The following is a 20,906-nucleotide window of genomic DNA, read 5'->3' on the forward strand; positions in this document are numbered from 1 at the left end:
CCTCCGGGTTGGGAGGGAAGGGTGCAAATTTGAGCCCAAGGCACTTTGAAGTTGTGCCGAAAGCTTCAACCGCGGCGGAAGGGTGAATAGTTGGCAGGGAAATGCATTATAGATAATCTATTATTGGGCTAGACTGCGAGCTTTAAGCTGGTGGGCCTTATATTTCATTCATAACGAAAGCTTATCGTTGTCCGGGGATGAAGACACGCTTCCATTAATCGTGCATCAGCTCAGATCAGTGTCCAAGTGTGTTTCCGTATGACGTGCAAACAGAACATGTTGGTATTTTTACCAAACCCTTATCCCCGGCGTGTGGCGCATTAATCCATTAGAGCTTTGAGGCACTACAAGCAGCTAGCGACTCTTGTTACACCGCCATCCATTGTTGATCGGTCCGCTACAAATGCCAACAGTGCTATATTTAGATGGTAATGTATAGTTTATATTTATCTTTGCTTCCTTTCGCCTCGGTCAAGCACGTGCGCTTTGGTGCGCTGAATTCTCAACAACAGGCGAACGGCAACGTTAACGAGCCTGCCAAGCAGCGGCGGCGGCGGCGTTTCTGTTATTGGTATTCCGCTCTCATCCGCCGGCGCTAATGCGCCCGATGCGTGTTACAACCCGGGGTGGAGAAGAATTTGAATTTTGTGTTACAGTGAAAATTAATGAAAGTTTGTCTTTCGGTGGCGGCGACGACGGCGACCGCCTCATTCCGGTTGCCGTTTCGCGCAAATAGGATTGTTTTTATTCCACGCGAACGTGAACGCGCTTGGCCGGAGGAAACTTGTTGGCCGGCGCTTAACTTCTTAAGCTCTCTGCCGAGTGCTGTGCTGAACTTTGACACCATTTTTCGTGTAGCCGTGGCCGAACTGCTGTACCACTGGCATCGCGTATCAATCGGAGTGGATGTTTATTATGATAATAAGCATTAGCACAGGCATAAGCTCTGGTATAGGCTGAAATTCCAAGCTGATGCTCCGGGTTCGGAGTTTGGCGTTTTGCTGTTGTCCGTTTTGTTTCGATCTCGCACGACAAACGACCATTGGAGAGCTTTAACATCTTAAAGGCGTGTTTTAACATTGCCTATAGCAAATAAACATTCTGGTTTGTGTCGAACAGTGTACAGCTTCTTAGCAGTTTAGTAAGCTGACGATCTAGTCAGAACTATTCATTTATCTCAGAGCACAAAAATACCTTTTCGTTTCATTTATTTTTCATTACGTCAAATCCAGTTTTAATCCATCTTCTGTCAACACTTCCAAAACTAAGCTGTATTAAATCAAGTAAAGCAACACTGTCCACTGTCGACTGATGTCCGAGCTAGGAGAAAAGCGAGTGAAAGATCGTAAAACCAAGATTTATCGACCATCAAAAAGTGGGGCAAAGGGATGGTGAAAATCACGCTTATAAATCACGCGCCGTGTGAAATTACTGAACTCGCACAAACGGTCACACAAAATTCTCCTCCGAGCGGGAGAAATGATCAACAAATGACCGTGCAAAATACGAGTCAGACACATGCGGCACACACATACGCAAGACACAGCATGCCTGCAGGCTAGAAAATCCCTGGGAAAATAATTTATACCTAGCAAGCAAGCGAGACGGAGAGAAACAGATAGCGATAGAGTCCTGAGTCTGACTTTTGCTTTTCCACTCCCATCGCTCGATGCTACCATATAATGGATTCTGACAAATGAAGCCGGCTGATGAATGAAATATAAGGCTTTGCTTGCTTGCTGCTGCTGCTACCGTCGCCGCCCGCTGGGTGTTTGATTTGATGAGCATTAAAAACTAATTTGCCAAATGCATCACACATCACAGTCCAAAGGGAAGGCTTCAGACGGCTTTGGCTTAGGCTTTTGCTCTGCGGAAAGGATTTAAGGAAAATTAATTTTTTAAAGCTACCAGTGCAATGTGTGCAAACGCAATTCAAAAATGGAAACTGTCTGCTTTCCAAGTAGAACGATTTGCTCTCCCTTCGGGGGTGGAAAAGCTCCACCGCATCAAAAGCAAAACTATTTTAATCGCCAGGAAAGCCTTTCAAAGTCTTTAGTGTCTTCAATGCCTTAATTTAACCATATCGTTCATGACGGTCTTCGCCTCCGTGCTGTTGTAAGTGAAGTTCCTGCTTTCCTGAGTCCTTTGTGTGCGTTAAGTCACCGGTGATGGTATTTATGTCCCCTCCGCACAACGTTTCACTCACACTCCCCGTTACACAGTGCATAAACACGAAGATTATGGCAAGGCAAGTGTGACACATATCTCGTTTGTGCTGTGCGCACAAAAAAAGGACATGCAGGTGTAGTTCCCCTTGTCACACCATCCCGATACGTGTAATGAAACAATTCATCAAAACCAAAACCGGAAGGATGAGGCTTTCAGGCTCGAGTCGTAAATCGCAAAACCGAGATTCCGGACTTGCTTTTCCGGCAGGCAGCAAACAACATTGGTGTGGGGAGGGTTTTTTCACGCAAAAAGGAAGCCAGCAAACAGCGGGCGCGTCAGGAAGTGCCATCGCTGTGTGCTGTGTGCATATAGCCATCGCACACGTGCTCTGCCACAACGTGCCGTACCGTTTTGTAATGGTTTTCAAAAAGCAGCCAGGCAACCGAATGGATCAACACGCAGGAAAGAAGTAACACATTTTACATTGACACAGAAGCGAGAACAAACAGAGCCAAGAGAAGCACAACTTACCTCGTTCCAGCCGTGCACGTTCCGCGCCTGAATCATTACCTCGTAGACGGAGTTCGGCGAGAGCCCTCTTATCACATGCGACATAATAAAATGTGTAGGATCGGATCTGGTTAATGTTGGCACTAAAATGGTGTCCTCCCAGCTGCCCGGATGTTGATATGTTTCGTTCATCTGCAGTCGGTTCGGTGGGTGGTACCGTGTGGTGATACCGCGGTGGTGATGTCGTACGTGCATTGTTTGTACCGCATAAAAACACACATCATCATCATCATCGGCGTCATCATCGTTGTAGTGGATGTTGTTGCGGAGCACAAATGAACAGAGAACAACGCAACAAAACGGAGTGTTTCGATGTGGCGGCGTGCGGTGAGCAGAGAAGTAAAATGCAGCCCGGTCGTGATTTGCGTGACGGAGTGACCGGTGGTAGTGTTGCGCCGATGATAAATGATGATGCCCGGTGGTGGTGGACAGGACAGTACAGGACGAGAGCATAAATAAAGGAAAACAGAGAAAAAGAAGGCAGAGTGTGTGTAAATTGAAGTGCAAATGGAAGGACACGGCTAACGGCGGTACTTAAAAAGGGGCAGGGCCGCATGTAAGATGTGATAATGGGGGAAATGGGTAATTTAATTTAATTTCCTTTTTTTGTGTGTGTGTTTGGTTTTTTGTTGTTGTTGTAGGAATCCCACCGGGTTAACATTATGCTCAACATAAATATATGCAGCCTGTATGCATGGTTCCGGGCAATTCTGTGTAGAGATAATTTTATATTTATTACCAATGGTGATGGCGCCTGGGGGTTGAAGAAATTTATATCCCCAAGCACAGAAGTTAATTGTTTTTGAAGTGAAAGGGTTTTTTGGTTAACATAAAACACAACATAAGGTATAATTTATAATTTTTCAAAATAGAAATCTGTTTGCCACTCCATTTTTCTCACCTTTCTTCACCGGAGCGTTACAAATTAAACCACTGCTCAACAGAAATGAAATGCCATTTATATCATCTTGCCAACCTTTCAGCCAAAATCAATAATAAACACACGGCACGCAGTGTGGGGCCGCTTTTAAATTTTCAGCTGCATTAAAAATGTAAACCCTTCGCTGCATCACTGTATCACTGGTGTACGGCTTTCAACGACCGGCCGTACTGCTGCAGCATGTCAACGTGCTGAGTGCATGCTACAAATTTCCATCCCTTCCATTGCCTTACCTCACTCGCTAAGAGCTTATATATATATATATATGTGTGTGTGTTTGTGTGTGTGTGTGTGTGTGTGTGTGTGAGCACTGAGCGAGCGGGAGCTGATGGAAATTGTTAAAAAATTCATAAACTAATGTATCTTTTCATTTCTGCCCGTTGGGCCGACACACTAAAAAAACCCCCCGCACTCCAACCGCTCGCTCTCGAGCAACAACAGAAAGCTTTATCGTAATCAGTGACAATACGATTATGTTCGTCCGTCAGTTTGAGGCTCTTTTTTGGGGAGGGCGAAGCCGGAAAACGGTCGCGTGTGTGAGAGAGCATAGTTTTTACAACAGAACGATGATGGTTCGATGGAGAGATATTGAACATTTGAAAATAAGCCAATTTGAAGCCTAAGAGTTTGGGGAATGTACTTTGGATTTCAGTCGAAAAAAATAGAAATAGAATATTGAGAGTCATTCCATAACTTCTACGGGTGGTAAAACAATAGGAAAACTGTAATAGTTTTATTACTCAAAGTAACTGATTTAGATGCAATATTTCCAGATACACAAAGCCTAAACCTTTAGAGAAAAACAACAAAGAATAAGGTGTTAATGTGGCGAAGGATGAAAAGCTGAGATAAGCCCGCTTTTCTCTTAAGACACTGCACCAAAGCACCTACTTTGCTTGCCTACTCACCATCAACTTTCGATACAGTAGCTTTATCTCGTCCAGCGGTGGGATCGACTCTATCGTGTAGGTGAGATTGTACCGATCCAGATAGTTGCTGTACGCCGGCGACTGGAACGCGGCCGGGCCGGGGCGGCCGGAAACTTCGATGTACTTTTTCGTCCGGCCCAAGGCATTGTCGGCAACGCAGCTGTTGCAAAGGGACGCGAGAAGAAAGTGGAAAAAACACAGTTTGAAATAAAGCGAACGATCATCATCAGCAATGGAAAACTTTGAGAACAGGGAGCGCGCGACGAAAGGAAAACACTGTCGGAAATAAGAAACAGTGCTGCTGGTAGCTGGTAAAAACCCGCCCGAAGGCGTCATTAACACGAGCCATGACACGAGTTTTGCTTGCGGCAAAAACGAAGGACGAGGCGAGGGGGCCTTTTGCGGTGGTGGTGGTGGTTGAGCAGCGCTTTAATTCCACCCGTTTAGTGGCGAACTCGCGGCACTGCTGAACGAGCTTCCTGCAATTTTCATGACCGTAAATCATAAAATTAAGACGAGATTTATTATCTACCGCTCGCGCTCGCGCTGTCGGTGTAACTGTCTGTCGTGGGGTGTGCAAGCTCCGGACTCATCCGGATGCCAGATTTAAGTGAGGGCAGCCCCCCTCTGTTTTTGTGTTCGCGTTTCCCGCAATGATGCGATCGTTAAGCCCAAACGGTCGATGGGAAGGTTCGTTTGCGGGTTTTGTAGAAATTTGCCAAATTTTGAGCGTTTTCCTTTTTTGGATTTTTTCTTCTTATTTTGGTCTGGTGGATACTTGGTACCCTTCGTTATTACTTTTAGGCTCGGCGGGATTGAATGTCTTACTCGAGTAGGGGGCGGGAATGAAGCATCGAGTGTAAAGTTTATTTTCTTACCAATATTTTGTGTGCGGTGGCAGAGGAGCGTTAAATCAAATTTTCATTGCTTTTAGATGAGTTTTTTTTGTCTCGTGTCGCTATCGTCACACACACATGCCCTCAGGCAGATGCCCGAGTGAGTCGTGACATAATGTCCCGAGTGGCTTGGCTACGAGTAAGACTCCTCTGGGTCGGAGCGAACAATCCGGCCAATCCGGGAGGCAAAAGAAGCATGAATTTGTCACGAACCAATTTTCGAGCCTAATTAATCCTATTATTAGAGTCAGATTCCCAATTGCTTTTGTACGTCTAGTTCTTTCCTTTTTTCGGTGTTCCTGTCCCTACCTTCTCTCCCGGTCCATCTCAACTCGGTGGGAAACAATTCAAAAAGGATTGCTCACATTTTTGGACCACAACCGGGTCCAATTAGTTTTTCAGTCACCTAGACCGAGTCGCTGGCGAGCGGGCTGGAAATGCTACCGACCGACAGCGGCTGAACGAGAAAAAGCCATGGCCCATGGCTTAGTCGTTGAAACACAACGCCCGTGCTTTGGGTTCGGGTAGGAAATTAGTTTCGATTTCGAAAGACGCACCATGACTGCTTGCACCTTTCTCGAACGCGTCACGGCAAGGCGGGCCGGTTTTTGGGCGTCCGAGAATAAATGGCCTTGCTCATTTCCTAAATCGCTCCCCCGCATCCCTTCTCCCTGTCCTCTGGACACACCCTCTGCTCGGCGAGGTCATGCACAATTTTCGGCACGGCACGGAAATTGGGTTTTCAGTTTTCAGGCTTATGTAGGGCCCAGAAGATAACGGGCTCACGGGCTCAAAATCTCGCACTGCAGTGATGGCGAGATCGGTTGCTGCTAAACTGTTAGAGGATATGAAACGTGCCGTGCCGTGGGGCTGCCGTGAGGTGAAGCTTTTGGTGAAAATTGTTTGTTAATATTCTAGCGTTACGCAGTCGATCGTTTGGAAAGTGTTTTGGGCGGGACAGATCTTGGTAAGGGAGTACACAAAGTCACAATAGATGCGTATTTCTTTTGGGGATGTCTTCACTAAGAGACGGAACACGGAAGACAATAGGAGTGAAGTTTTAAAGTAGTTTAATGTTTCCAGCTATTATACCTCTAGGATAGAGTTGTCTTCAGAAGATATGCTTTCCAAGCTACGCAACTGAATCACCTTTAAAAGGGTTTATCTGGAGCATCAATTTATTTGCGTTAAAATAGAATAGGTCTTAATGTATTTCTTGAACATCTTTTTATTTGGCGTAAACGTCCTTTGCGGACATGCCGGCCTATACAGGCTTTCAATACTTTATACCACGTAGCCGGATAGTCAGTCCTTACGACGGGGGGACAGTCCATTCCGGACTTGAACCCATTAAACGCCTGTAATTGAGTCGTTCGAGTTGACGACTGTACCACGGGACCCGCCTTCCGTCTTGAACATCTTTATAATCTTGAAATTCCGAATTCGATATGGTGTCAATGTTTGAACTCTAAAGATGGCTGCATAGAAGACATGACATGACAACTGAAATTCTTAACTTTTTCTGATGTTTTAAGGATACATCAACTTGGTATTATATTTCCATCTTAAATTTGCGCCATGCGTCGGAGCTTCGTGTCTCTGACTTAATTTTGAAATAGTAAACCTTACGTGAAAATTGATGACTATTCCAATTTGAAACCGAAATAAAACTATCACCAATATTGTGCCTTGGTCCAAGAGTCATCTTATGATTGCTGTCGAGATAATCATTGCTTAAACCAACATAATTTGTGAACTTTTCAAATGAATTCTTTTAATTAATTGTGATTCTCCAAAATGGGACACACTGTCTTATGCGATCACACGAGCCTTCACGCTCATTAAGTAGAGCGAAGAGCCGCTTACGAAGAACCGTAAATAACTGCCTGAGTGATTTCATCAATCCTGTTTGGTGCGACCACATTACACCCACCCCCAGAGCCACACAATAAAACCAGATTTTCACTAACTTAAACAAACCTATTTCCAGCACAGCGGGTATTAATATTATCGTAAAACCCAACATTCGAATGGAAAGTCAAAATCTATTCCCTTCCAAACACAAACACATACACACCCACACACACACACACCCACGGGATGATGGACGTTTCGGTCAAAACTTACTTCAACCACACCCTGTCTATCTTTAGCGCCTGTGGACGTAAAATGGGCGAACCGGTTGGCCCAAGAACGGTAAAGTTTGTGGAAAATGGTTTAAGTTCCCCCGGTGGGAAGAAAAACCCTGCCCTGCCCGAAACCCATAAGGGAGTGGAAAGTTTCACCACTCCAGACAAAAGTAATGTGTCCGGCAGCAACAGACAAGGCGGGCTGCTCCAAAGAGTGCTTCCGAGATGTGAGGGATGATTAAAATGATTTAGATTTGAATTTTTAAACGCCTGCTCTCATTCTCTTTATGAGTCGGAAGGTGAAGGTTCACCTCTGACTGCCAAGCAGGGTAGTTGATCGACGGTTGGAGGACAGGGACACAGGCTGATCCCTTTTTCCGTCCGAATGGATCATCTGGCGGCAGCACGGTAGGGGCAAAAGTCATTTATGGACGTGGTTTTTCGGTCGGAAATGGCCGAGAATAGGCATAAAAGCTTAAAACTTTGATTATTTGAAGAGCACGAGCACAAGGTTCTCTCTGCGGTTTTCGGAACTGGTTTTGCATGCTGTGTGATGTCGCAAATGGGGAGGTAGAGATGGAGAGAGCAGTGTGAGGAAATTAGTCGTCGGCTGGGTGGTCTGGGCCGGAACCCGTGTCGTGAGGGTTGACAGGATAAGCATCGCGTGGTGCTCCGTTTTGAAAACTTTCACCAGCCCCCCAAAATCACATCCCGCCCTGCTACAGCGGGGTCTGATGGAGGTTTGCGCCCGGGACTTTGTGTTTGATGTCTTATCGACCAATCGGCGCGCGCGCGTGCTCTCTCTCTCTCTTTGTGGCAACAGATGAAAGATGAAGTCATTCGGTTAATTGTTAACGAGCCGCTTTCGTAACGAACAGTTCGGGCGAAGGTTCAGGGCCTTTTTCACGGCCCAGTAAGCACAGCCCCATGGTTTGTGATTATTTTGCGGGAATGTGAAAACTTTACGCCATTCTTTTGATAGCTAATCGGTACATAATTTGGTCCCGCAAAGCATTCGTGACGCGGAGGGGTACTATTTTCCAGTTAAAATGCTGTCCCAAAGTGCACGGACCATTTCTCAGCGCGCTCCAAGCACACTCACATTTAGCCTTACCTATAGTTGCCGAAATCGGACTGCTGAAAGTTGCGAATGTTCAGCGTGTACTTGTCGCCCCTGGAGTACATCGACCGCCGATCGGTTGGATCCAGCAGGAAGGAGTTTTGGTACCACAGCATCTAAAAATGAATGGAAAGAAAATACAAATGAAGCATTTCGGTGAAAAACATTTATCTGCAATCAAATGAATCGCCAACTTCGCTCTGCCGGTGGAGGGTTATTTCGAAAACTCCCCACCCGGATCCCGCAGAGTGAGGATAACATATTCATTACTTGTTATTAATTTTATTCCAACAATCAACGCAATACCTATTCCCACTCCGGTGCGGCTGAAACACGCTTTGTGGGATGCTTTTTCACATTTAATTTTAAATTGCAACTAAGGAAGTAGCAACAATAGCAGTAGAGCAAAAAAAAAAACAGAAATCCAGCTCCCACCGGCTCTGCTCCGCACCGAGTGCAGAACTTTGCGCCCCGGGGAAGGTTTCGTTGGCGTTGAACATTGTCATCATAATACCTTGTGTGCGCGGGGTGTCCGCCTTGTGCTGGCCCAGTTTCTGAGCAGCAGCAACAAAAAAATGAACTCCCTGGCTAAAGTTTTAATTAATCTATGAAAGTTTCACAACTAATACGGTGCGCCGCCACACCGAGGAGAAGGCGCACACTGCTGCACACTGATATTTCCTTGCAACCCCCGGGAGGACTTCCGGACTTCTAGCAGCAGGGTGTTCTCTATCTTTCTCTCTCTCTCTCCTTATTACGATCCTTGGGGTTGCTTATCGTGCACTGGGATAAAGTGGTTTTTATTCCTTGTTCTCGTTGTTGTATTTTTTGTTCGAGCCTTTTTTTCCCCCAGAGCCAGTCGGTGCATTTCATCAACTCGAGCAGTTTGGCTGGTGGTGGTGACGCTTTGTTTTAGTCCAGCATTATATTTTTAAAAGAACTAATACTATCTTAGGCAGCTAGTAGCTGCAGCAGAGTCTTCTGCTTCATCTCGGCAGCTAGCCCCGGACGACCTGTCATCAGCTTGGCTAGTTTTGTGGTTCGAAGCATGGGGGAGAGAAAAAAACGACAAGCTGTCTTCAGTGACGTTTTTTTTTCTTTTTTTTTTTTGAGCCAGAGAGAGAGCCGGAAGGATTAAAAGACAATTAAAAACGAAGCTCTCAAGCTGAAGTAGATAACCGAAGAACAAAAAAAATGAGAAAAAACGAAAGAAAGTTTGAACCTCTGAGAAGAAGCCTTTCAACGCCTTTTTCGCTTTCAGCGTTGGCGTTCTTTCATGCAAAATTGTTCATTAGTGCTCGGAAAGCGAACGGCGCAGGCAAGGTATTCAAAATCGATTTTACCCTGAAACCGTCTGAATGACAGCAGAAAATAAGAGCGAGAAAAAAACACAACCAAACTGGAAAAAAGTGTGTGAAGAAGCTAATGTAGAATTAAATTATCGACGAGCCGCGGGGATGAGCTAGTGAACGGAGCTGGCAGAACCGTTTTCAGGGTTATAGTGAGCCATTATCTAGATAAGAACGCTGCACTTTTGAGGCTTGCGTGTGAATGGCGTAGCGTGAAGTGGTCCGTTAATTGAATGATTACCTTCCGACCAGTGGGTTCATATGAAGATATTAGTTTCTTACATCCATTCGCTTAACTACTTTTATAAGCTTTTTGTTTAACTGTCTCTTTCCATTGAAGAAAAACCTCTATATATTAAGGTAGGGTTTAGTTGAGGTGTGATCAATTTCAAAAAGCATCATCAATTAAATGATAAAGCTTGTAATACTATGGAAAAAATGTCCTCAGTTTCCTAACTTGCTTACTTAATACCTTACTTAATGCAATGCAAATATTGCTTAAATTTATTTAAAAAAAAGGTAGATCTCCAAATCAAACTATTCGACCTTTCATTGCACTTAAGAATATTCGTTTTTGGTAAAAAACTAACTTGTAGTTATAATTCCTGTTCTTTATGCTCAAGTGCACCTACCAACAAACCCTGTTTCAAATTCTTGCTTACAATTTCCACCCCAAAAAGGGTTCACCGTTGCGCAAACTTTCCGTTACCAAAAACACTAAACGGCAACACCGCACTACTACACACCGTACTTCCTACTGCAAGCACTCCACCAAACAACAACAACTACAAAAACATACAACCCCAAATTGTAAAAGTCGTTTACAATTAACGTTTCCATTGCAAATGTAAATAAATCGTTAGCAATTCCGCAAAACCCCCGCCGGGTGGTGCGCACAACTTTTGGACGTTGATTTACATCGAGCGGCAGCGGCAGAAGTTGATCGCAAATGAATTACAAAGTTTGACGGAAAAGTTGTCACAAAGTGCAGTGTGACACTGGTGCAAAGCGCACCGACTAACACACACCGAGGGAAAGGTGTGTACCCACTCACAGGACGCTAGGTGCAACGCCGGTATATCGTATACACACTCGTCTGGGAGTGGATTGCAACGGGTGCAACTGCAGCAAAAGAAATTGTTGCGCAAATAGTGCCGTGGCACACTACTGCAACCCGTCTCGGAGGAGCTGGTGGAGTTTTAAACGCTCCGCTGTAGTGGCAGTGCGCTGTAATGCGATCTTCGATGGTGGGGGCAGACAAATTTCAACATCCGACTGCAATGTTGATTTCGCTCACATTATTTTGACTTTCATTCGGATGGAATCATCGTCTTACGGGGACAAACTTATGTTGCAACCGGCAGCATATTTTAAGTCCCGACGCTCTTGAGGTGGTGCCGAGTGGCCGACCAGGGGAACCGACGCGTTGTGCTACACCGATGGGGATGGCGCAATGGTGCGCCGGGACAAAGTTTCCATGTCTTTGCAAAACTGTCAGATATCCTAACAATTAGTGGAATTTTTACCCGAGTTTACTTTTCACTTCTTGCTCACGGGTGGAACACCTCCGAGTGGAGGTGGTGTGTAAAGTGTGTAGAGCATTTCTAGAGGGAAAGTTTTAATGAGTTCACCTTACCTCCGAGTTCACGTCACCGTGCACGATGCATACGAGATCGATGTCGAAGCCCTCGCTGGCATGAACCCACGTCTTCTCGACGGTAATGTCCGGCGGTGCTGCGGGTTGGAAGAAGGCAAAAGATGATAATTATGAACGTGGGGGGGAGGGAGAAGAAAATGTAATCAATTACGGGATGATTGTGCTTAAAAGTGTATCAAACTATCAAGCGCGGAGAGAGTGAGGGCATAGAAGGGAAGGAAAGCGTAATTAGGCTGGAGTTTATATAGACACGTTTGTGATGCATCAATTCCATTCTGACACGCGCTTTATGCTTGAAGCGACGATGTTGTTTTGCTTTCTTTCCAATAAATTCATTCACTCGTGCAATGCTTGCATACATTCCGGTAAAGTAGAGTGCTCCTTTTCCTGGAAAGTACAGATTTTCTCCCACACATCTAACGACACAATCGCTTTCACGGAAAATTTCTATAAAACACAGACACGAACAAAAAAAAAGCATGGAAACCATAAAAAGAGGATCCAGTGTGCATCTGGTACGCTCGTACACCTCGTGCACAATTGCACACATATATATATATTTATATCCCAAAAAGCTTTCCCAGAAAAACGCGCCGCCTTTGTGCTCCCGTTCCAGGAAAGCAAGCAGCAATGCACGGGTAGCAGCATAGAACTCCATACAAACATTCCCCGCTCTAAGTGTTTATGCAATTTTCGTGATCCCATGCATCCGCCACTAAACAGCCTCGAAGCTTTCGCGTGGGGGACTAGAGGGACCCGTTCGCTTCCTTTTCTGCATTTCTCTGCAGCACCAAAACGATCAGGCTCGTTAGGGTTTTGGGGAGGGCGGACCAGCATGCGCCCAGCACAACTCCACAACGGTGGCGAGATTTTACGAATGAGTCCCATCGTTAGCCTCCACCCTCCATCCCCTTTTTTCTCTATCTCTCTCTCTTTCTCTTTCTGTGCAACAAATTGAGGAATGCAGCAATGCATTGAAATTGCGAATAAAGGTAAACACCACTTCCCCACTAGCAACCGGGGAAACCCGTTTCCTATTGAACGGAGTCAAATATTATTGGCATGTGCCGTTCGAACCGAATTTTCTTACACCTTGCCCCACATCATTCCCGGAGCCCCGCACACAGGTCTAAGCAATTGCTCTTCTCCCCAGGCGTGGGAAGAAGCATCCTATTCGCTTGTGCATTCAATTTGCTTCCTTTCTATAGCCCCAAAACACAATATGGGAAAATTTATCATTTCTAGAATTTTGCACAATCGCCACCGTACGAGAGCCACCGTACGACGTGCAGCGGAAACTGCCAAGTTTCGGTTCTTGGCGGCAAGGAATTTAGCGCCCCGAGCAGAGACACACAGGTATTCGGCGGGGGGAGGGGGTTTAGCGTCACACTAGCGGCGTTTCGTGAGGAATGTTTCGATCGCATAATGATCGCTCTTGTATCGCTCTGGCTGCTGTATGATTCATGCAATTAAATTTCTCACATAGCGCGCAATAGCAATGGTGTGTGCAATGGGGGATGGAATTCGGTACGCGATGGCAGCATCAATATCCAATTAGACTGATTCTTAAAGCAGCCACTCTGTACGGTGGAATACGTTGAAGTTGATTTGAAATTCTTTCAATCAATCGATTCGGGTACGATGGAGCTGCAATAATACGATGGTAATGTGAATGCTAACAAAGCAGTACCTCGCAGTGACTCGTTGTGTTTCCAGGGCTGTAAAAAAGGAAGCAATTCTGGTCGGAAAGCAACATCAATTATGAATCAAATAAAAACATGAATAAAAACTGCACAACTGGTTACGATCGCGTCAACCGTCCCTGCTGACAAGTGGGCTCGACATGCTTTTCGCATCCTCCAATCTTTAATTCATCCCGCTCTACGCCACATTCACGCCGCAATGGTTCATAATTAAGATGCCGCTCGGCCCCGGTAATGGAAATAACGATCACTTTTCAAAACGCATCGCCCCGCACGGAGGGCAACCTTGACCCGCCTGAAGGTTACTCCCGTTCGGCTACCGTAATTACTACGCCACCGCGCCACCACGTGCCTGTGCAGTGGGGTTGAGAAAATCATAGCGAACAACGTAGCGGTAGCGAAGAAGTCGCAAAACGAAGCGTTAACAATCTTCACCCTTCACTGGGGAAGATAGATCTGATGCTACTGCATGATGTATCTTATTGTTTTCATTGCATAAGACACGCAGCCGTTTGGGCCGCGATGTACGTACGGGGTTGCTGTATTTTCTTTTCCATTCCCTTTTCTGATGCTGGTTCATTTGCTGGGTGCGCAAAACCTGTTCGTACCGGCCGCTCTCAAGTTCAAATCTGTCATTGCGCGAAACCGCGACGAAAGGGAGCAACCGCGGCACCGTTCTGCTGTGGCTGCTGCCACACACTCTAGCTCAGTTCCCGTGTGGCAGCGAAACGGTCCAGTAGTCATCTTCGGTGCGGTTGGCCACACTTTAAGGCGGTGCTTGTTGGGACGAAAGTTTTTGCGACCATCATGCTGCATCACGCTGAGTATGAGTAGGTGTGGGGCCGAGGGGGAGAACACGCCGTCACGCGGGCAGCATAAGTGTCACCGTCAGGCGCGAGAGAGCGGTTGATATCCCGGAGAGTGTTTGAAGTCAAGCGTGGCCGAAAATGTCAAGTGCCTGCTGCTAGCCCGCCCGGCAGAGCAACACCAGTGCGAGGGCAATTAATGTGTCGAGCAGCGCCGTGACGCTTGTTGTTCTTGTGTTGTTGTGTTGAGTAGTTGGTGACAAGTTGGGACCGTTGTTTATGTAGCGGATGCGGACGGGGCCGCCTGCGAGTACGTCAAATCAATTAGTGCCGAGTCGGAGTCGAACATCAATTGAGCTAAATCTGATTTCATCAGTTTTGTGGTGGTGTTGGTGGTGGTAGTGGCGTGCGTTGTGGTGAGGTGTTAGTTCCGATTTTGGGGTGTGCAATTTGCGCGGTCACCGTTTGGTCGGCCAGTTTTAAAGAGGTTTGCCACATTTAAAGGTGGCGCTTCGGTCCGGTGTGGCTGGCTGCGTTTGCGTGCGCAAAGATGGAGAAGAACCATCCCGCTCCGGAAGGCGTTGAACTGTTGGCGGTCAAATCGGATGGAAGGTAATGAATGGGTCGGTAGTGGTTTAAGTTAGGCATTGATGGCCGTGTGAAAATGTTGCGTGGGTGTTGTGACAAATAGTGAAAGTGCAAAAAATATCATTTAAAGTCCTGCCGTAGTTCCGAATGAGAATACAAGGATGAACGTGGCTGTATTCTAATAGTGGTGTTTGTTGTCCCAATAGTCTTTGAAGTGTACTTAAAACATTCCTTATAACATCTTAAAATTGTTATACAAAATTATGTATTGTATCCAAAAGCTAAAATAATCTGACGCCTCCAAAAAAGTGTTGAAATGTAAAATAATATGATTAGGTATCGTAGCATCATTCTGCGTTTCGAAGCATTTCATAAGCAAAGCCATACTTTTAAAACGCTTGAAGTGAATGCAAGACAACTAAATGGATGTGCAGTGAAATCTCTGTAGGGTGAATCTTCAAGAGACCGTCAGCTTGGAGAGATATTCATGTTAAGGGAAATTAATGAAGGAGTTGCTATGAAGTATCCAAGTATCCACGAGAAAAATTTGGCATCCTTTGATCAATATTCTTTTAAACTGTCACCCAAAACTTCATCTGAGAAAATTTTGGCTTCCAAACCGTATCTTGCCAAAGTGAGTGTACAGTCAGAAATCAATAGTTGAACGCTTTTTAATGGGCATGCTTTTTAGTTGAACGCTTGATAGTTGGCTGACAGTTCAATTAAAAAGCATGCGTTTGTATGGGAAACCGGTTTTTGAAAATTTTACAAAAATCTCATGGCTTGCCGAGAAAAATTAAAGATTTTTTTTTTGTTTGGAAAAACGTGCCAACTAAAAAGCACATATTCAGTAGTTGGTAGGGAATCGAAGTTCAACCAGTGAGCTCGGACTGTATATATCAGGTGGGCGTATGGTGTTCTTCCCCACCAATACATCGACACACAATTAGACAGTTTGTTCCATAACAAAACCTAGTATGCCTTGAGTTTAAAAAGTATTTCGCAGAAATGGTATGTGGTTTTACTCAGGCGTAGCACCAGTGGCGATTTTAATGGTAAAGTAAGCAATTGCGGGAGGCCCCGTCGATGAGGAATAGACTTAGAAAAAAGTTTATAGAACAACCATCAAAGCACTCGGTTTGTTATGGATGTAAATTTCAAACCAGATTTCCTTCCTATTTTCGTTTTTAGAGGTCAAATTGCACTGAATTAGCCCGCCTGATATATCAACTAACTTTGTATTTTGCAGAGACATACAATAATTGGAAATTGATGGGATCATCAAAATTTACATCTTAAAGAAACAATTCAACTTGATGACATTACATCTTTGAGAGATTTCACTGTACCACTTTTCTTCAAACATAATTGATTTACACAATATATGTTCGCATACTTCTGGCATGGTTTGATAAGTTTGATGCCATAAAGGATACCGAAAACATATGAAAACAGTTTTAAAATTAGATCAAACAGTTAATTTTAGTGAACTTCAAGGTAAAAGAGAGAGGTTTAAAAGAATATTTCTAGTACAATGTTTACTTTGTTTATTCGACTGAGATAAAGCTGTCAAATTTACGTTTTAAGTTCAAATTAATGTAAACAGTACTCACTATAAGCGGCAGCTACATTCCTCGTCTTTACCAATCACATTTACTGTTTATTCTTACAATTTTCCGTTATTTATGGACGGCGTTTCGGTGTAACTGCCTTAGTTGTTTACGGCGTAAACAAAATGCAGGAAATCGTTAATGCTAGCTTTTCATGTGAAACCAACTTCAAAACTCCAATAATATTCAGTTCAGTGTAGGTTTCGTTCAGCTGCTCCTTTGTAATAAGTACACAGGAACAGCCAGCGAAAAATGAGTTTTCCTCCTACGGTGACAGTGCTCATTTAACTTTTACAGTACCGCGAAGTCATCCAAAGTGGGGTTTAGTCCATAGAAAAGGAAACAGACACCCGTTCAAACCATTACTTGAACAATATTTCTAACATTCACACAACCTGTTATGCAATACCCTTTTTCAGAAGCATTTCCTAAACTCCTGAATGCGTTTCTGTATCCCAAATCAGAAGCCAATATTTGCTGGTATCTAGTTTGCTAGCAGCAGCTCATAAATCTTGGAATTTACCCAAACACTACAGCCATAACCTAAGCGCATAGGAAACATTACGATTGCATTATCAACACACTCACACCTCCACGCAAATTCCGTCTAATTGTAACCTAATTTCAATCCGTACCATTTCCCGCATTTCTGCCACTCTTTCGATTATGATTGCAGCCAAATCACAGCGCCGAGCCAGTACGATCCACACAAATACCGGGATGTGTCGAATCCCACCTCGTAAGTAAAGCTCACGGCAACTCCTAGCCGCGATCCTCCAACACCACTGAGAACACAAAAAGCTCAATCTACCCCTTCTTCCCCCTCATTGTCCAATCCCGTTTATCCCGCTGCAGCACGCTCGGCACGTTCGTGCACGTCATGAAGTCGGCCCTCGGCATCGGCATCCTTTCCGTGCCGTACGCGTTCAAGAACGGCGGGCTCGTGTTTGGCGTGTTCGGTGCGTTCCCTCTTCGCGATGCTCTGCTCGCACAGCGCGCACATACTGGTATGTTGATGGTACAGTTCCTCAGGCTCCTCCATTGCTTCCCCCGCTGGTGTGGCTCACATAATTGAATGGCTCACACAGTGGGGCAGTGGGACGCACGCAAACACACACACACATGCAATAACACAGCGCGGAAAACACACAATCGGCACAATCTCTCGCAATCTCCGTTTCAGGTCAGCACGTCGTACAAGATTTGCAAGAAGGAGCGCATACCGGTGCTCGGGTTTGCCGAAACGGTGGAAAAAGCGTGCGCCAACGGTCCGGCCAGCGTGCGAGCGCTCGGCACGGCGCTACGGTCAGTACACCAGCGCTTCCGCCATTGCCCATTGTTCAATAGACTTCATTCGTATGTTGTTGGTTTTTTTTTTTCTTGCCACGCTGCAGCAACATCATCGATTGGTACCTGATGCTGACGACGGTCGTCGTGTTTGTCGTGTTCGTTGGCACCACGCTGCGCGAGGTGGTCAACTACCGCACCGGGTGGGACTGGAGCGACCGCACGTACATACTGCTCGTCGGCGTGCCGATCCTGTTCATCACGCAGATACGCGAGATCAAGTATCTGGTCCCGTTTTCGGCCATCGCCGGCTTTCTTATCCTCGCCAACATCGTCATCTCGCTCGTGTTTATCTTCCAAGAGCCGCTGTCGCTGGAGAACCGGCGCATGCTGCCGACCGCATCAACGGTCGCACCATACATGGGGTAAGGGTCTGTTTTTGCACACCCAAAAAACAAAACCCACTCATCTGTTTTTGATCGTCTTCAAAAAAAAAAACACACACACACATGAAAACATTGCAGCATCGTGTACTTTGCGCTGGACGCCACGTGTCTCATATTCCCGCTGGAGAATCAGATGCGTCATCCGCAGCACTATCTCGGCTGTCCCGGCATCGTCAACCTGAACTACCTCTGTCTGGCCATCCTGTACAGCTTCTTCGGTGCCGTCGGCTACATCCGGTACGGCGATGACGTGGAAAGCTCCATCATACTTAACTTCCCCACCGAAAACGTGTAAGCTGCTGTGGACATGACAAAAAAAAATCCCATCGCCATGTCTGCATTTGATCGCCCACTGTCTTATAGCCCCGAACACATAATATCCCTTCCCTTTTTCCTCCTCCCCCACCAGGCTGGTTTCGTGCATACAAGTGCTGTCGGCCGTCGCTGTGCTATTTTCCATTGGGTTGATTTTTTACGTCCCCACCGAGATTGCCTGGAAGAAGCTGCACACGCGCGTACCGAAACGGTGGAACGGGGTGGCCCAGAGCGGGCTGCGGCTGGGCATGCTGGCAGTGAACATAGCGGCCGCCTGCGGCATTCCTCATCTCGGTACGTTTATGGGACTGCTGGGGGCCGTACTGAACCCCATCCTGGCCCTGTGGATACCGATCGTGGTCGATACGGTGTACCGGTGGCCGAACGATTTCGGCCGGCTGCGGTGGCGCTTGGTGAAGAATTTCGCACTCTGCTGCTTTGGACTGTTTCTACTGGTGACCGGTACCATTTCCAGCGTAAACAACATCATCGCACTGTACAACTGACCGGGTATAGACGGTGAAATGATGGACGGAGTTAGGGGATAGGATAGGAAAGGAAAAGGCTCCTCACCTGTTCGCAGCAGCATTAACAGGAAACGAATATGCGCAATACTTACACAGAACCGTGACATCGATGTCGACGTGGACCGATTCCCGGACGCCGTTGTCCGCGGTGCACTGGTACACACCGGCATGGTGGCGATCGACACGCTCCAGCAGCAGTGTTGGGCTTTCCGACAGGTGCGACGATCCACTGAACGCGTCCTGGTGATGGTGATTTTGTGAAGAAGGAGACAAATAAAAATCAAATTTAACCATTTCGTAGAACGTATCGCGAAGAAAGGAAAGGCAGCGTGGTTTATCATTGCTTTGGAAAGTTTGATTAACTTCCCAGGAAGTTCAATATCTGGCAGTCTGAGCGATAATGAAATAATAATGAAATTCTACAGGAAAAACCAGCTCAATTTTAGGATTTTGTGGAGTGGTCGACGAGGTATGACATATAAGCGAATTCTGTATCGATTCCCCGCACTTTGTTAAACCAGAGATCGGCAAACCGTGCAAAGGGCTAGTTTGAAGCAATTTTAGTAGCTGGCAAGAAATTCTGTTGTAGAATTCTTATTATCTGATCGTCTACATCAGATTATCTGATATGATAAAGCTTCAGGTGGATTTTATAACCCAAGTCATCATATTCTTGATTTCGAAACCGTACTTTTATCATCGCAACATTGCCAATTGCATATAGAACATAGTCCAACAATACCATTGAACTATCTATGCCACATTACACTGTTTTCAGGGTCAATTTTGATTGATGTTTTATCATTTGAATTGAGCCTATTATTGGAAATTGCACCCAAAACCTGTGGGCAATAGAATTAAAAAATAGAAAAAATAATATAAATCCAGCCATTTGAAGCGATAGTCAACCTTTTCGCTCAATACCCTTTGTGTTATTTTATTAAAAAAATGTTTAAATGATCTAGTAAAAGTATTACAATTCATCTTCAACGACGTTTGTGAGGTTTACATATTTTAAAAATAGATTTTATTTCTTAGAAATTTTTATTTCGTAACGAAACATTCACCAATTTGAAAGCTGGTTACAAGAGATCGAGCTAACGAGTGAAACCTTGTTTGAAAAATAATGAAATACGAAGGAACTACAAGCAGAAGTAGCCTACAAGTAGTGCTAAAAATAACCGCCAACATGAATTGTCAACGGATTTGACAACTTAAATCCTAGGAAAAGTCGTTGTACGTTTCAAAATTTAAACATCTTTTGAAAAACATTTACATTGTTTTTTTTTGCGTACTGAACATCTTCGTTGGTAAATCCATTTTTATAAATTATCTATTGGACTACCTCTTATTGGAATATGATATTGCAATACAGGGTTTCCCACGATAAATTGGTCAGTTCTTATGATATGTTGGTGCATTCCCACGATTTTTTGGTCGTATCCCATAGATTTTTGGTTCGTTCCCTTAATTTATTGGTATTTTCCGATTGGATATCAATACAATTGGACCAAAAAATTCTGGGAAACGACCAAAAAATCGTGGGAACGCACCAAAAAAATATGGGAACCCACCAAAAATTAATGGGAACCAATCAATAAATCGTGGGAAACCCTGTAAGCTTAGTTCAAAAAATTCTAGGGAACGTTCTGCTGTTTTAGATCCAAGTAACTCAAATTGCAAAAAGTTCTCACAATCCATCCAGACTCATCTTAAAGAGCTTTCCAGGTCAGTTTCGAATGTGTACATAATTATTCGCCGCAGTCAAGATGTTTTTCAACAGTTGTCAAATAGTGTATTTGCTTTAAAATGGAATTGCAGTTTTTACACATGGTTTTCAACACATAAAAAAGAACAGTCAAACT

General features: G+C 45.1%; 1 protein-coding gene and 1 pseudogene across 5 annotated transcripts in view; one reads left to right on the forward strand and one right to left on the reverse strand.

The window, feature by feature from the left end:
• The window catches only part of LOC120901976 (opioid-binding protein/cell adhesion molecule), a 90,595-nt gene that overhangs the window by 4,064 nt on the left and 65,625 nt on the right, over positions 1-20,906 (reverse strand). For all 5 annotated transcript variants that reach the window (XM_040310383.1, XM_040310382.1, XM_040310380.1 and 2 more), the window contains 5 exons: positions 19,134-19,281; positions 11,739-11,836; positions 8,748-8,869; positions 4,588-4,768; positions 2,701-2,871 (listed from right to left, as the gene is read on the reverse strand). In XM_040310383.1, the coding sequence (XP_040166317.1) occupies positions 2,701-2,871; positions 4,588-4,768; positions 8,748-8,869; positions 11,739-11,836; positions 19,134-19,281 (720 nt within the window). The remainder of the gene's footprint in view (positions 1-2,700; positions 2,872-4,587; positions 4,769-8,747; positions 8,870-11,738; positions 11,837-19,133; positions 19,282-20,906) is intronic.
• On the forward strand, positions 14,137-20,031 carry LOC120901977 (annotated as a pseudogene).

This window comes from Anopheles arabiensis, chromosome 3 (assembly GCF_016920715.1).
Source record: "Anopheles arabiensis isolate DONGOLA chromosome 3, AaraD3, whole genome shotgun sequence".
NCBI lineage: Eukaryota > Metazoa > Arthropoda > Insecta > Diptera > Culicidae > Anopheles > Anopheles arabiensis.